Raw genomic sequence first — 18,273 nt, forward strand, 5'->3', positions numbered from 1 at the left:
GGGATCCACAAAGTGAGTGGCAGGCCTTTACTCAGGGGTTATTTAATGCTTTACTGTAGTTGAGGCCATCTCAAGGCTTTTAAGCTCTTGCTCCTCCTTGGTCCTCTTCTTCCCCTAAAAGGCCCAGAAAATTGCATTTTTATGAAGTGGATTCAGGTCTATATTGAATCACTGAATGCTTAAAAAAGCAAAAGTCAATTCATCGACCCTCTGTAAGCAAAAGTTTACAATCCTGAACACTTGGAACAGCAAAATTTTTCCCAGGGAAAAAAAATCGCTGTTCCATACAAAAAAAAATAAATAAATCTTAAAACAGTATATAATGTGGGGGGCTTCACCCCCACACCCCCCTACTTAAATATATCAACTCCGAGATCGCACCACAGTGGAGGAAATGGCAAACTCCCGAAACCGGCCCAGCGATTTTTTTTCCCTGGGAAAAACATCACTGTTCTGAGTGTTTGGGATTGTAAGCTTTCGCTTACATAGGGTCAATGAATCAGCGTTCGCTTTTTTAAGTGTTCGCTGATTCAATATAGATACAGTGGATTCTGATGACGACTCCTATGCTTATTCCACCCAGATTCCTTCTAATTTAGACTACGGTTCTGAAGAGGAGGATTCTCATACAATAGGTAATCCTTCTGAAGAAATTTCCTTTGGGGACACAATCTCTATGATGATGGAATTTTTTAAGTAGGCACATCTCTAAACCTGCTGCCATTCCTCCTGTCTTGCCTCCTTTACTGAATGTTTTTACCAATGCCTCTAAAGTGTTGAATTCTCTGCCCCCTACTCCCAATAAGTTTGATAGGTTTTATAGAGTGCCTGAGGATTGTTCCTTTTTGTTTAAATGTCCTGCTGCTGACACCTCTGTGGTATCTGTAGCCTCTGATAAGCTGTCTCAATTGCTTCCTTCTTCCAAGTTACTGCCTTCAGACAAGAACAGTAGAACCATGGATAGGCTGGGTAAGAAGGTTTATACTTTGGCTACTCTAGCTTTTAGGGCTATTAATTACCAGGCCCATATCTCTAAGTATGTCTTGGCTCCTCTTTCTCAGGCTTGTCAGATTCTTTCTGATCTAACAGACTCAGAGTAAATCTTCTGCTCTTTCCTTGCTTGAGACTTCCTCTCAGGTAGTTCATCATTCTATCAAATGTAGTTATGATGTAGCAGATGCCTCTTGTATGGCTTCTGCTTCTGGTTCAGTTTTGAGGAGATACTCATGGCTTTGGCTTCAACCTTTGCCTAATGATATTAAAGCTAAGTTGATGGATGCTCCTCTGGATAATACTGTTTTGTTTTGTGAAGCAGCTGCTGGTTTATTTAAGTCTTTTCAGGACAAGGGGAAGGCTTTACAGGAGCTTAAGCATGTCTTTGTTTCTCCTGTGCCTCAGTTTCAGTGAAACTACCCTTCTAAGCCCGCCTCTTTTCATAGGCAATCTCACCTTCCTTCTAAAGGTAAAAATGTTAGTAAGTGGGCTCCTCCTGCTAAGGACACTCAGACTGCAGGGATTCTTAAGCCTTCCTTTTCTGGCAAACCATGTGCTGTCTGACTATCCACCCATTTTCAGCCACATTCCTCTTTCTCTTCCTGTTTGGCTCAGAATCACCCAGGATTCTTGGGTTTTGTCAATCATTCGGCAAGGGTATTTCATGGTCTGGATTTTCTGCTCTGCTTTTAAGGGCTTTCCTCAGCCTCTTTGGGAACAACTTCCTTTTTTCCCCAGAGGTTCTTCGAGAATTCCTGTCTCAGGGTACTATTCAAGAGGTGTCAGTGTCCCAAAGGGGGAAAGGGTTTTATTCAAGAATGTTTCTAGTGCCCAGAAAAGAGGGTACTTGGAGACCTATTTTAGGCCTCTCCCATCTAAACACCTTTCTGAAGGGGCCTTCCTTTTGGATGTTGTCCCTAAAGTCACTTTTTCCTCTGTTGCCCTTCAAAGATGCTTATCTCTATATTCTGATCCATCCTCTTTTCAGGAGATTTTTTTTGCATTTCTCTGTTGTTTCCTGGCATTTTCAGTTATGTGCTTTGCCGTTTGGCCTGTCTGCTGCCCCAAGGGTATTCGCAAATGCCTCACTCCTGTGATTGCCTTTTGCAGGCTTCAAGGGATCCAAATTTTTCCTTATTTGAATGACCTGCTGATTCAGGCATCCTCTCCAGAGGTCCTTTTGCAAAATCTTCATTTTACCATTTATCTCCTTCAGAGCCTGGGGTTCACAATAAACTTCAACAAGTCTTCCCTGACTCCTTCTCAGGGTCATGTCTTTCTGGGTTGCAGGATTCAAATGGTGCCAATGCTGTCATCATTGCCTCCTCCAAAGGCATTAGCTCATTTTTTTCTTTCAAACTCTTCTTCCCCTGGCTTCCATTATAGCCAGGGAGTTTCTGAGAGCTCTGGGGTTCATGGCTTCTACCATTCCATTGTTCTCTCTGGCCAAACTCCACATGAGGAAGTTCCAGTGGTTTCTGAAGTCTGTGTGGCTTCAGCATGCACATCCTCTAGACTTTCCTGTTCCTTTTCTCCCGTGTCTCAAGAAAGAACTTCTGTGGTGGATTCAGCAGTTGTCTCTGAATCCAGGGCTCCCTTTTCAGCCTCCTCTTCCCTCTCAGGATCTATTCACAGATGCTTTAGATGTGGGATGGGGAGCAACATTTGCTCCCTGAGTGTTCAGGGAGTGTGGTCACCTCGTCAGCAGAACAAGCACATCAACATCAAAGAGATTAGGGCTCTTATGCTGGCTCTTCAGGCCTTTCATCCTCTCTTTAAAAAACACCAAAAGCAGAAAAACTGTAAAAATACAACTGGCCAGTGAATCCAAAACTTCTTTATTGTAAAATCTCTGTCTCTGACATCACGGCAAAGAAGCCTTCAAGGAGTAAAGAACATGATACACAGCTTGCCTTAAATACCATCATCAATTAACAATCAATCAATTATACATTTAAATCAACATTCTCCAATTTAGCTCTTCATTTAACCCATTAGGGTACAAAATATTAAACTTCAAAATATATATATTGACTCTGTAAATAAAAGCTGTTTTTTAAGGAGAGATGCATCAAAACAAGACACATTAACCTTTTCTAAAACTGTCCCTTGTAGCCTCTCACTGCTACCTTGGTGGAAGTTTTCAAAATGTACTGCTACAGAAATTTCCTCCTTTTTATTGTTAATGTCTCTTATGTGTTCTAGTAACCTAACTTTAAATGTCCTTTTGGTCTCCCCAATATAAAATTGGTTATAGGGACATCTGAGGTCATAAATAACACCCTCAGTGTCACAAGTAAAGTTGTTCCATGTTTCAAAAGGAATGTTATTAACCTTCAAAAAACGTTTACCACAAATTGACAGGCTTTACATTTACCACAGATGGAAGTGCCCCTTATTATTGGTCTATAACTTAAGTGCATAGATGGAATACAAAACCTTCCTCTCACTATAACATTCTGTATATTTTTACCTCTTCTAGAGGAGATTCCCAATTTCTCATTAAGGCCATGTGGACACATTTTTCAAGGAACACAGATAATTCCAATAATACTTTATTTGCTTTATTTATTGTACAATTTCAGAGGTGAAACAGCCAAATGTTGTAACAAAGTAAATAACAGCTTTGTGTTGTTTGTCCATCATACAGAAAGGACCTATTAACTGTTTGTTCACATCATAATTCCCCTTTTCATAATTACTATTTTTGGAGAATTTAACCCAACTTTTCTCAATCAAATCTTTGCTATAACATCTCTTGTTGAACATATCAACAGTTCCCCCTAATTCCTGTTTGAAATCATATATATAATGTTGCACAACCTAGATATTCTAAGCATTTTACCATAAGGTAATGCTTCCAGGGTGTACAAAGGATGACAACTTTGTCCATGGACAAACTGTGTACCTTGGTCAAACTTTTTGTGTACCGACGTATATAGCACAGTACCATCCATAATACTGATAATAGCATCTAAATAAGATACCTGTGTACCCATGTTAAGACCATCATATTCTAAACCGTCTGTTATTGTGTAAGGAAGTGACAAAATTTGAAACTAGTTCCTGTCCCCCTTGAGCTATAAAAATTAGATCATCAATGTATCTACAGTACCTGATTACATATTGACGAAAAAACGTATTCCTGTAGAGATATTCATTCTCAAAAAAGCCCATACTTAAGTTGGCATACATGGGGCAAAGGCAGCCCCCTTTGCTGTACCCTGTCTCTGTGTATACAAACTATTGTTGAATTCAAAAAAATTATGTCTAAGACAGAAGTGTACAAGTTCTATTATATACTCTACTACTGGAGAAGTACCTAGAAAAAAATCTAAGAGCCTCAATACCAAAATCATGATGAATATTCGTGTAGAGGCTCTTGACATCTAATGTAAAAAATACATTTGGCTATTCCATTTGATGTCTTTAATCTTGTCTAGGAAGCCAAATACATCCCATATGTAAGATGGTAAAGTGTTAACTACAGGTGACAAGTAGCCATGCAGAAAAAGACCCAACTTATGTAAAAAATATTCACACTCAGAAACTATAGGCCTCCCAGGGGGCTATGTAAGATTTTTATGAATTTTGAGGAGGCAATAAAATTATGCCATTTTACATCCATCAATATTGAGCGTTTTCTTAATATCTGTATCAGTAAAGTATCCCAATCTATAGCCTTTCTGTAATATCTCGGCATATTTAGAAATCGCATCATTATAAAATGACACATTGACTTTCTCATAAATACTATCATTATTTAAATGTTCTTCACACATAGCCACAAAATGAGCATAATGCATAACAACACGCCTATTTCCTTTGTTGGAAGGTTTAAAAATAGCATCCTGCATATGACTCAAAGTTTGAAGAGCTTTCCATTCTGCAATAGACAGATTATATTCAACCTGATGTCTATTCCTAGTGAATTTGTTATATACATCCTTGATAGCATAGTTAAGCATATTAGGAAAATGAACAACCTCTTCATTTAGAAAAGGAGGTAAAAAAACACTTTTAATATGAACATTACGAGTGTCCAAACAACAATAAGCATTAAGAGAACTTTCAGAGTCACATGTGTAAAAACTCTCACAAGAAGCAATCATACTGTTTTCAAAATCAACCAAAATCTCATCTTTATACATTTTATTAAAATAATGCTTCAAATGCAACACAGTAGGTATAAATTTCAAGCAGCGGTTCAAGACCGCAAACTCACAATCAGAAAATACGTGTCCTGAAAGATTAACCACATAACTATCACAGGAAGGAGGTAATAAGTTATCTTTTACCTCTTTTATATCCCCTCTGAGGATAGGGGTCCCTTTGAAACTGTCCTGGTTGTTCATGTTGACGTTTTCTCTCTTGTTTTCCTCCTCCATAGTTGTTAAAGTCAGTCTGAAAGGTTTGATAATGACGTTCCAGCTGTTGGGCTGGCGGTAAAACTGGATATCCTTCCATATTCTCAGGTTCCTCATCAAAGGAGGTGTAGTTGCCATCCGATGCTGAAAAGGAAGAGTTATTCAGTTGTAGCTGTCATCTTCTCTTTGAAACCTTTCATCCTCTCTTCTCTCCATGCCTCTCAAGGTATTTAGAGACAATACCACAGTCATGTGGTATATCAACAAACAGGGGGGCACAAGATCTTACTGTCTTTTCTGGCTGGGACTTCTTGGGATCTGGCTATCCAATATAAAGTGACTCTTTGGGCAGTTTACATTCCTTCAGATCAGAACATTGTGACAGACAATCTGAGCAGGTCCTTCACTCAATCCCATGAATGGATGCTTCACAGGGATGTGTTACTGGACATTATTCGCGAGTGGGGTACTCCTCAAGTAGATCTCTTTGTCTCCCCTCAGAACAAACAACTTCCTCTTGTTTTGTAGCAGAGTCCCAGGTCCTCTGGTATGGAAGGTGGGCGCCCTCTCATTTTCTTGGAAGTGGATGTTTCTTTATGCATTCCCTCCCCTTTCTCTCATTTTGAGAGTCCTTTTGGAGATTCAACAGGATGTTCCCAAAATCTTACTGGTGACTCCTTTTTGGCAGCAGCAGCAGTGTTTCCCTCTGCGTCTACATCTAGCCAAGGGCAATCATCACAAGTTATCTCACAGGGTGGATCTCCTCACACAAGACAAGGGGTCTCTCATCCATCCCCACCAGTCCATGCTTCAACTGACTCTGTGGATAATAGTGTTTTGAATCCTCATAGACATCTTTTTTCTGAGGATGTGCTGCAGGTCCTGCAGGAGGCCAGGAACCCTACTACTAGGAAATCCTACTTGTCTAAATGGAAGAGGTTTTCTATTTGGTATCTTTCTCGTGACCTGGACCCACTTTCTGTAGATATTCCTTTGGTTCTCTCTTATTTGTGTGAATTGCTCAATGCTGGTTTGGCCTATTCTTCTATTAATGCCTACTTATTAGCTCTTTCTGCTTGTCTGCCTTTAACTCCCCTGTTAGCCTCTAGATTTGAGGCTAAGCAATTTCTTAAAGGCATCCTTAATATTAGACCTCCCAGGAAGCCTGTTCCTCCTCCTCCTCCCTGGGATCTTAATTTCATTCTGGAAAAATTGACTCAGGTTCCTTTTCAGCCAGCTGTTTTCAGCTTCCTTGCAACGTTGTTCTTGGAAAACAGTTCTTTTGTTAGCTCTTACTTCTGCCAGATGGTTGTCTGAGTTGCAAGTCCTTATGGCTTGTTCACCCTTTTTGATATTTCATGAGGACAAGGTGTCCTTGTGTACTAATCCTTTCATGCCCAAGGTGGTTAATGAGTTGTCACTTAGTCTGTTAATCTGCCTACATTTTTCCCTTCCATAATCTGACAGTGAGAGGTTGCTGCATACTTTAGATGTGCATAGACAGCTCACATTTTATTTGGCTAAAACCAAAGCTGTCAGAAAATCTGACCAGTTGTTTGTTTCATTTCATCCTTGGTCTTTAGGTTTGACTGTTTCCAAGCAGACTATTTCCACTTAGATTTCAAAGGCTATTTCCTTTTGTTACACTTTTCATGGTGAGAGCCTTCCTTCTTCTGTAAAAGCTCATTCTACTAGAGCTGTGGCTTCTTCTCATGCTTTTTTCAAAGGCTTAGACACTAATTCTATTCTTGAAGCTGCTACTTGGACTTCTGCACATGCCTTTACCAAGCATTACTAGTAGGATGGTATCTGCAGGGATAGGGCTGGATTTGCTGATGCCATTCTTCATGGCTTCTTAGAGGGCTCTGCTGCCACTTCACCCCAAGTTTCTTCTTGAGCTTTGGCTCTTTCCCATTTGTAATGAATATTGCAGCGGTGAATGAAAGGACATCTACCATTATGGTAAGATTTTACACAACTGTACTTTCACTTTGTTTCAAAAAATGTACTAAGAGATATTTATACTCAGCTTTGAAATGCAGCTGCTTCATGCACCAGTTTCATAACTAATTTCACCCATAGCCAGCCTTAGGCATAGGCCAACTAGGCGGCCGCCTAGGGCACCACTGTAGCAGGGGTGCTTTTCCAGTATTTATTTGGTGTAGGTAGACCAGGATGGGGACACTGGGTGGTGTGGTGGCGGGCGCCATGGAGACCTTTTGCCTAGGGCACCAGTCCACCGACGGCCGCTCCTGATTTCACCACAGAAGTATCAAGCAATCCCTGCCAACCTTTACTAGATGCAACAGTCATAAAAGTAAAGTATTTGAAGAAGCAGTTTAGCCACTTAGGTGTCATCACTGGAAATTCTAAGGTACAACGTGGAAACTGCTCTAGTTTGAAGATTCTCAAAAAAAGTTCAAAAGTCACTCTATCCTGTTTATGCAGTCAATATTTATATATTTATTTATTTTGTGCTTAGTCCATTGGCTATTAATTGAGTTTGCTGAGTAGGACTGCTGAACTGGGAATGGCCCATTTTCAGGGATATTGTAAGGATAAGGGCCCCACAAATATCTAACCTAAGGGTCATAGAATAAGCAGTGCAAAACACATGGAAATCCATTTACATTTAGAGTTAATAAACGTTAAAAAATGTCACTCTTGTCATAGAACACATTTACAGTATAATATAAACGACTGTAGATAACAACACCAGTAAAGGCAAACAAAACACTGGTGCATGCTTTGTAGTCATTGCTGAGTATTCTGAAAGAGGCTCTGAATAAAGTGGACAGGAAGATAGTGTGAGAACTAACAGATGACAGCAAAGGTAAGGCAGGAATGTTTTGATGGAGATAAGTAGGAGGATTAGGAGATATTGTATCTAATACACAAGCAACATGAGCAAGGATATTTGGCATGAGGAGATTAAAAGATCCTCCCTGAATGGTCATTAATCAACCGTGTGAAGAACAGTTGTCAGAAAATCTCTAAATGTAACACCACTACAGAGAACACTGAGTTACCCTAGCAATTCATCAAAGGTAGGGTTTAGCAAACTGCTGACCCATAGGGCAGAGTTCACATGGGACACTGTGCCACTGCATTAGTGTTGTTAACACAGGATACATAACAAGGGAATAGCAACGGGTACTAATGAATTTAGTAAGCTGCAGCCATCATAGACATTTAATTGAAAGACAATCCTGAGTTTGGAAAGCATATTGTGAAGTAGGACTAGTGTTGATCAGTTATAGTATCACTCAAGGTGTGAAATCTGAGTAGACCAAAGACCGGGAATGCAGGAAGCATGTACAAAACTTGGCTTTAGGTAGGATCTAACCATTTATACTATAGCACACGTGAACTTTTCTGTTTAAAAATTGTACCAAAGTATTGGTTGGTTTTGAAAATACACAGGCAAAATTTCAGCTGCTGATCTAAAATGACACCTGCTAACTTGTGGATAAATCTTAATGATCTGAGAATTATCTTTAGACTGAATTTTAAACTGTGAACTTTTGTCTTTACCTTGAAAACCACTGCTTTAGTTTTTGCTGAGTTTAGTACAAGGCTAAATGTAATGGCTCATTTAAAGGGCAGCACTACAGAGTCAGTACAAGAAAATAAATCCAAGCACCTAGTGTGTGCGGGGGTCAGGGGTAAAACCCTTAGTCTTCTGATCTTCCAGTATCAAAAGCAAGTGTGCTGCTACATTCCCCACATCCCAAGCCACAACATCATGACACTCATTCACCTAAGCACACTGACAGTGCTACCTCACAACATGATATCAACCCAGGCTTCTTTCAATCTGTTTAAAAGGTAAAGAGAAATATGTTCTTATACTTATGCTATACATTGAAAAGTATAAATGCAAAAATGAAGCAAGTGTCTTCTTATGTAAAGCTATATACTATATTTCTATTACATTTCATTTCGTGAAAATCATTTGCTTATAATGCCAACATTTTTAACAACAGCTCACAATTCAGTATGTTCATTATTTTCAAAAACATACTACTATAATACGTTAAGGAATCAAATTACCAACTGCATTATCAGATCCTCTTAACATCGGATTACAGAAATATGGAAACCAGTAGTAATTTGCTATTTCTAGCAGTTAAATCAAATGATCATATATATTCTTACCTCTAACTTATTCATCCTCTCCTGAATTGCCTCTTGGTTGACAACACTGGTTGCAGCTGATATACATTTAAAGTTATTCAGAGCCGCCTTGTGCCACTCTCCGTATGCAGCAAACCCTGACTCAGCCTCATCAGTGCTCCTGATTTCTTCTTCCAGAAACTTGATTTGCTCCTTTGAAAACATTAAATGGTGTAAGCAATATAGCAAGAATTCTGTATAAGCATTTAACCTCATATAATCACTTTCTGTTCTCAAATAGGCTTTGTAAGGCAGTGGGCAATCTGCTTCAGTAAAGGCATGTACCTATGTTCTGCCTATCACAATTTTTATAGATTTATGAAGAGTCTGAAGGACTTATCAAAGGAGTAAAAGGAAAAATATCTGCAGCTCAAGAGTTGGTGGGTGGTAACCTTAAAATAGGAGTATAAAGTAATATAAATAATCTAGTACTCCAAACCATTAGTATAAAAAGGGCTGTGGTAAACCTTAAGTGTGTTGTCCTTCCCCCAGGTGATTAAGCAACCCCAAATATCTAAAGGAATGGTGTAAGGGTGAGACAGACAACCAGTGTGTAACAGCAGAGGAACTATTCATTGGCTTCTTAGGGCAAGTAGAGACTTTGTATCTGGTGTCACCAACTTCCATAGATTTACTGTGGCTAACCCTTCATATAATTTAGAAGAAACTTTAGTAATCCCTGTTACAAAATGACATTACTTAAACACTGTTATTACGTTTTGCAATATAATAAAAAAGGAACACATATTGCAAATATGCAATGGCTATAATCATTATTTAGAGTTCAGGAATTTAGTTTCAGAGGCAAAATTAACAAATTCAAACACAAATAAGCTATAGCAAAGTACATTGCACTTCTGGACTGAGGTATCACAGCATGTATACTTTTAACAATAATTAACATTATGCATACTCATAAATTAGCTAACTAGCAGCTAATGTTGGTGAAGTCAAAAGCTATTTCTACTTTTGTAAGAAAGAAACACAGTACTAAAGATTAGTCCAGATAAAATCACTTTAGTCAACAGATTTAGAAGGCTCTCTCTGATAGCCTCCCTGTTGTAGGAGTAAAAACACCTTGTTTAGGATTATCCAGTTAAGTAGGTATATCAATGAGCTTTCTTGTTCTGGCAGACAGACAGTACAAGAACAACTGTATTTTTTCTTGTACAAACTACTGTTGTTTCTGTGTTTGATCTGCTCTGCTACTTGGGATGAGTACAGGATAAATAAGAAGCTACAGAGGAAGCAATACAGCTGTACAACAAGCTACTCAAATATGTCATCATGTAGAGTCAAGCAAAATCCTTATAATGAATAGATGTACATGTAATGATGCCAAAATTACTTTAAAAAGAAACATGGTCTTCAGAAAAGTGTTGTTAGTCATCATCTTGTCTCATCTCTTCTCATGTCTGCCTAATCAGTTCTTTGGTCTGTAATTCACTTACATGGTGCTACCGCCTCACCCAGTACAGACAGAGAGACTAAAACTCTGTCCACGAGCAATATTTTCTCAAATATAACTTGAACTATCTCCTTTTGGATGCTACCAATAGCCTTTCTTCCCATTCTACATTTCCTCTTTAACTCCAAGTTTTGTTTTACTCCAACAAAAATGCAATGCACTGAAATGATGTCTCCTTTCTCATTTATTATCTAATGCATGCATGGAAATCTTTCTAAGTTTCTTTTCATTGCTCAGATGCTGTACTGTCTTCAGCATCCTGGTCGCTTTGCAATGCATACTAGCCTACTAGGCTAACTTCCTTCCTTCTCTGTGGCCAACACAACCACACATTCTACTATAGTTGCAGACTTGCTAGTGCCCTGCATAAGTAACCTCATTATATATGCAATCCACTCAATGAGCTATGCACTTTGGTATCGTAATGGCCTTTACCATTTACCTTTCATACTACACAGAATGACTCAGCTTAAGTGTAATTACTACTCCAAAGCCTTTTCTTGTTCCATCTTGGTTAGAATCACCCCTCCAATACTTTTATTCTTTGTGGAATTCCATCTTCCACATGCACATCCTAATTTCTTACAGGGTTGCCTGTAGAGAACAGGTGGAGTAGCTATCCACAAAAAGGTGAGTGTAGGTGGAAATGTGACTAGGATTCTCTGAGATGAATATCTGGGCTAGTCCTGTTCCAAACTCTTTAGATGCCTAACCAGGGAATAATAAGATTTGACAACTGCTTGAAATGCTTTGAAATTAAATTAATATGCAATTTTAATTTACCCGATGAAACAAAAATGTTTTAATTGATCAAAGTAAAACATTACACTGATCAATGAAAGTACAGAAATAGCGTGGAGTATATGATGCACACTTAGAAACAATCCTTAACAAGTCAATCACTCATTACAAAATACTCACCAAGGCACAGCTGATACGAATTTGGAAGCAGTAGTTTTTCAAGATGTCAAACACAGACAGAAAGCAAAATACAGTTATAAGCTTTAAATTCTCAAAACAAAAGTGAATATCAAAACCTCAGAGACTGGAATGTACACATATGCATTTAGGAAGCCTGGTATTGACTTCAATCTATAGCACTGATATCACATTTCCAGCAAATAAACTTCAACAATTGAAAAAGACCAGTCAGCAACAACATCTAAATTCCATGACCATCGGTGTGTGGAAAGAATAATAATACCAGTCCCATTTTTAGTGAAGACAATAATGGCCAAGAACTGTTCTCCTGTAATAGAACACTTACTGTGTTATTCTAACGGCAATCGCTTTGTAGATCAAACAAAAGCGAATGATGTGGATCTATACTTGAACATCACACCACCATACAGAGAGTCTGTTAAACTGATGCTACACAGCACAATGTTTAAAAGAAACAGAGAAAAGGCATTTTACAGCTGGCCATGTCGCAATCTCTATCTCTAAATGTACTAACTCAGAGACTGTGCATCTTTGGGCAAGGTGAAATGACCGTACCCTGCATAGTTTTATTATCTCACTCATTGCAGTAGCAAAGATTCTACTAACAACAGGAGTCAGTTAAAATGATTGACTATTCCCATTTCTTACTCATGTTGCAGGTATCCCAAATGTTGCTAAAATAAAACATAATATTTCATGACCTAACAATGGATGTTCTTTATATATTTCATTTTACTTTTTATCATACTGTGCCACTGATTGCCTTGGCAGCCACATCTTCTTTGTTTTCATCTTTAACAATAAAGCAGATAGGCTGGAAAATATAATGACTTGTCCACACATTGCAGCTGTGCAGGTTCTGCTTGCCTGGTCCTTATCCCCTCTTTAATTAGTGCCATGATAGTTTGAACACATGGATGTGCTATGTGTCATTCCTTCTCATCATTCTTGCTCCAGGGAGAAAATATTGGACATGGTCTTCAATACAAGGAATCATGATGTGCACAATTCTCACTACCCCCAGCCCCCCCCCCCCCCATGCACATCTATAGCCAGGGCAGCAGTTAATACATGGTTAATCCTCAGTGCTCCTTCCTAAACCTGTTCCTAAACACAGGCCACTGGTTTTGTGAAAAGCTACCTACTGCATATCATTTTGGTCTAACATAGGCATGGAAGTAGATGGTTTAGGAAGATGTTTATATGTCACTACTTGAGTAAAAGCTAGATCACATACAGAATTCCTAAAATAAGAAATGTGTAGTAGGGCTAGGAATATTAATGGGCCAATGTGGCTCTACAGACTGTGCAACATTTGACTAGAAATCTCAGTAATGGACATGCATACACATTGATGCATACATAAAACCAGCCAAAGATCTACCTGTACTCCAGGTATGACCATGCTCTGACAAACTAAACTGAGGATCAACACTACATACATCTCTAATAGCACAACTTGGTAGTCTGAGGTCTCCTAGTACGATAAGCAGGCTAGATTCTCACCTTTATGTCAAATACCTTCATGTTCAGTAATATGGCTTTTTGGTTATATTTCACATTTGGTTAAACTGTGAACATGTATTGTTTTGCAAAAAGAAAGCACATTTGCAATACAGAGGAGTACCAATTTAATTTGAAGAGTCATTAATCTGCTGCAGCAGTCATCAACTGAATTACCATCAAGCCCTTTAAAAGGTATTTGGTAAAAAAAATGTTCTATGCTCACACAGATTCAGTTCCCCCACTAAGCACTCATCATAGCCTTAGAACCCTGCATTCCCAATAACTTGTATTTAGACAACTTTCACTGCAGAACTGCCCATGTATACACTTTTTTTTTCTCCAGGTGCTGCAGTTTTCTGACCTATATGTCTTGAAGCAAAAATTAATTTCTATATTTCAGAATGAGGGAAGAAACTTCAGCACATTGAGAAAATCCACACAAACACAGGTAGGACATGCAGACTCCACACAGAAGGCACCCCAGTTGAGAACGAAACTGAAGACTCTTTTGCTGTGAGGCAGCAAAGCTACTTGTTGCACTACTGTATCATTCTACGAAATGTGAAATATTGGCATAGAGTGTTGTTGACCCAACAATAAAACAAATGATACATACAAATGATAAATAGCAGGTTCTAGTGTTTTTATTGATACTACAGATTTACTGTCTGTACAAACCAAACTGTGATAATATGTTTATTTTATGTTAATTAGTCTAACCTTTCCTTCTGAATGGTCTTCATGAGGCTTTACAGGACCTGAGGTCAGGTGATAACAGTATTGTTGACCTGGGCAGATACAGTTCCTTGACTAGGTATGCCTATCTAATCTAGATATGCAACTATGGGTCCAGCATCTGTATTCTATTGACCAGCAGCATAACCTTTGACACATATAGTTTGTGGACATTTTCATACTACACATCGCCTTCCTCTCACTTGTCTTTACACGTGTTCACTCTTTCTTTTCTTTTTCTCCCATAATAACAGATCTCCCTGACATTGAGTAGCATACTACCTTCACCTAGAATAATACCACAATACAAAGACAAAATGATCAATTTCAACAATTGGCTAAGCTTCTGGTGTCATTCTAAGGGGATCCAGTGTATGTCTGCCTGGGATGACATGATAGACAAGCCTCGCTGTTTTGCCAGAGATGGGTTGCACCTGTCACTCCTAGGTTTTCGAATACTGGCCAAGGCTCTTGCTGTCCTCATAGTGCCTTTTTAGGCAAGGCTCAAAGGACAAACCAACCACCGTAACCAGCACAGGTAACCAAAAACTAAGGGTAATGCTACTCAACGCCAGAAGTCTCAACCTCAAAATGCACACACTCGAGGCTCTCCTCAGTATGGAGAAAATCGATGTTTGTGCAGTGACGGAAACCTGGTTCAAGGCTCAAAAGAGCACCCCAGCACTGCCAGGTTACAATTCATATCATACCTTCCGGCCTCAGTTACCGGATCGCAGTACAAAGGGCGGAGGTGTATCCATATTCATCAAGGATACCCATATCTCCAGGTTAGTAGCGCAGCATGATGCCCCAGAGATCATACATGCGCAACTATCAGCAGGCAAAACCACATTTCAAGTTGTAGCCGGTTATAGATCGCCCACCATGTCCCAAGATGCTCACTCTGCATTCCTTGAGACATTGGAAAATATAAAGGTCCTACCCAACACCATAATCTTGGGTGATTTCAACTACCCTGGTATAGACTGGGCGAACTACCAATGTTCCAACTCCTACGCTCAGCGATTCATAGAATTTATAAATTCAAATGCTCTTGAACAACTTGTATATTCCCCCACTAGAGGGGACAACATATTGGATTTAATCATCACAAATATGGGCGCCCATTGTACCACACCCGCTATCACCCCCTCCTTCGTCAGATCCAACCACAATCTGATAACCCTGGACATCCTCACTCCTCCACCTCCCCCAATAAAAGAAACCATAGTCAAAAACCTTTCCAAAGCAAACTTCAAACTACTTGCATCCGAAGTGGAAAGCTTCACTATTCCCTTGCAGACAGATAATGATATCCAGGATGTGGAATCCTACACCAAGGCACTCTATATGCATCTTCAGGATTGCATGGACCGTGCTATCCCAAATAAAACCAAGACTCCTTCCTCAAGCAAGAAGAAACCAGTCTGGTGGACCCCGGCCATAAGCAAACTTTACAATAAAAGGAGGAGACTTGTACAAAAAAAGGCCAAATCTCAAGTAGAAAAATCATCCCTGATCAGCATTAGTAAGAAATTGAGGGCCCTCATCAAGTCAACTAAAGCTAATTTTGAAAAGAAAGTTGCCAAGGATGCCAAGGATAACCATAAGGCCTTCTATGGCTACGTCAAAAACCTAAATGGCAATGCTCAGGTCTGTTCTGAGCTAGTACAAAATGGAACAAAATACACTGACCCTTCTGACATTGCCAACATCTTGGCTGACAGGTTCAGTGCAAATTTCTCCCCCCCTCACCACCTACAGGGCCTATTACCATTCTAGAGGATTGTGTAAGTCCAATTATTACTGATACGTTGGTTAACAAGGCTCTATCCAAAGCTAAAAACACTGCCTCCATGGGACCAGATGGTGTCCCAGGCTGTGTCATACGTGAGCTCCAAAAGGAATTAACCCTGCATCTTAATACCCTGTTCAGTCTCAGCCTCTCCACAGGATATGTGCCCACAGAATGGCACACGGCAATGGTGGTCCCGCTACACAAGGGTGGGGCCACAACTGACACTGGGAACTACTGACCAATAAGCCTGACCAGTCTGATCTGTAAGGCTATGGAGCGAATCATTATGGAACTCATAAATGGAGAGATTGGGAACCTCCAGTCGCTGGATCCCACACAGTTTGGCTTTGTCAAGGGCAGATCATGCCTCCTGAACCTGGTGGATTTCTTTGAGACAGTTACTCAGGCTATAGATAAGGGAAAGGAGGTACACACGGCTTACCTTGACCTTGCTAAAGCATTTGACACCATTCCCCATTCAGGTATTATTGATAAGCTCACCAGCCTGGGCATAAACCCTTACATCACAAGATGGATCGCAAACTGGTTCTCAGACAGAAACCATAAAGTAAGAGTAGTGGGATCTATGTCCGAATCCAGACCAGTAACGAGTGGTGTGCCTCAGGGTTCTGTCCTGGGGCCCCTCCTGTTTGGCATATACTTCTCAGACGTACAGGCAAGCACGGAAGGGCTGTGGCTGACTAAGTTTGCTGACGACTGCAAACTGGGTGCTATAATAGAATCTCTGGCCGACATGGAGATCCTCCAGAAGGGCCTAAATGAGACTGATGCATGGTGTCAAAGCCATGGTCTCAAGCTAAATGCAAAAAAATGCATAGTAATCCCCTTTGGAAAAAACAGAGTACCCGCAAACTACAACATAGGAGGTAATCCCCTGAAATCTGAAGAAGAAATAAGGGATCTAGGGACCCAAGTAGATAGTCGGCTTTCCTTTGATAACCATGTTGCCAAAGTGGTTAGAAAATCCTTCTATGTGACCCATCTGATCACGAAAGGGTTCGCATCAAGATCTAAGGATGTAATGGTGCCCCTCTACTCTTCCCTCATCAGACCCATTATTGAGTACAATGCACCAATTGGATGTACCGGACTAGACATCTCCAGCAGCTGGAGAGACCACAAAGTTACCTAACCAAGAGGATTACTGGCCTCAAACAGTTGCCCTATGCAGCACGATTGAAAAAGCTAAGACTGTTCTCTGTTGCATACCACTTTCTCAGAGGCGATCTCTGTCTAACGTACAGAGCCATGTCCAACCCAGAATTGTTGAACATGCTCCATCTTAGCAAAACCAAATCTACTCGAGCTACATGCTCTAGGGATATAAACCTCAACACAACAATGAATAGAACATGCTGGAGGGATAGATTCCCTTCGCAGAGACTTCCCTTACTATGGAACAGGGTCCCGATCTACATAAGACAGAGACCCTCACTATCACTCTTCAAGAGAAACCTTGATGAGTGGATGGGTAACAGAAAGTTCACACCGGGGATCACACCAACAGCACTACTAGATAGGGGACAAGGGTACTAGCTGCTAGTACAAGGGTCTAGGGAACTACTAAAGGGGCGGTGAATACCACACAACGTGGCTGGGCTAATATATGCCCTCGGGCAGATAGCCCAGTACCAACCTATGAACCTATGAACCTCTCTGTCTTTTCTGCAAAAACTCAAAAGGAATATCCTTTCAAGATCCCTACCTTGCCCCCATTTGTCTCCCCATATTTCAGTTTGTTCCAATTAATGCCATTTAAAAAAATGTTAACATGCTTGAAATTACTTTTTCCTGACTAGATTTCAATCATTCTAGGTCACTTCATGTGATAAAGCAGAATTAATCCATTTTGTGGGCTCTCTAGCACTTTTTGTAAATCATTCCCTTGTTTGTAACTACTTCAGTGATCTTATCTGTAAATTTACTAGGATGCTAATGGACAGTGGCAAATCCTAAATGCTTTATCCCATGCATGGGTCCCCTCTTCTCTATGGTATGATCCCAGCTGTTTTCATTAGACATAATATATAATTATCAACCGAGAGAAGGGTAAGGCCAATCCATAACCAAGTGGGATAAGTTATTTTGAGTGCAAAAAAGGAAACTGGTTAGGCTTAAATATGGCCTGCAAGGGCAACTAGCATAGTACTTACCCTATGAACCTGTGCTTTAACTTAGAGTTTTCTCTATAAACATTTTGTTTTATGGATGCTACAGTTTTCATAAAAGATCGCTTTTGACTGTTTTGTCATTTAAAAGTTTTTAAA

The 18,273-nt window shown here is 39.8% G+C and overlaps 1 protein-coding gene across 1 annotated transcript in view; it reads right to left on the reverse strand.

Annotated features, from left to right (window-relative positions):
• SYNE1 (spectrin repeat containing nuclear envelope protein 1) overlaps positions 1-18,273 on the reverse strand; it is a 2,173,401-nt gene that overhangs the window by 1,822,475 nt on the left and 332,653 nt on the right. Inside the window, exon 20 of the mRNA XM_044089035.1 lies at positions 9,519-9,689. Coding sequence (XP_043944970.1) covers positions 9,519-9,689 — 171 coding nt within the window. The remainder of the gene's footprint in view (positions 1-9,518; positions 9,690-18,273) is intronic.

Source organism: Protopterus annectens, chromosome 1.part0 (assembly GCF_019279795.1).
Source record: "Protopterus annectens isolate FY-2018-M chromosome 1.part0, PAN1.0, whole genome shotgun sequence".
Lineage (NCBI taxonomy): Eukaryota > Metazoa > Chordata > Ceratodontiformes > Protopteridae > Protopterus > Protopterus annectens.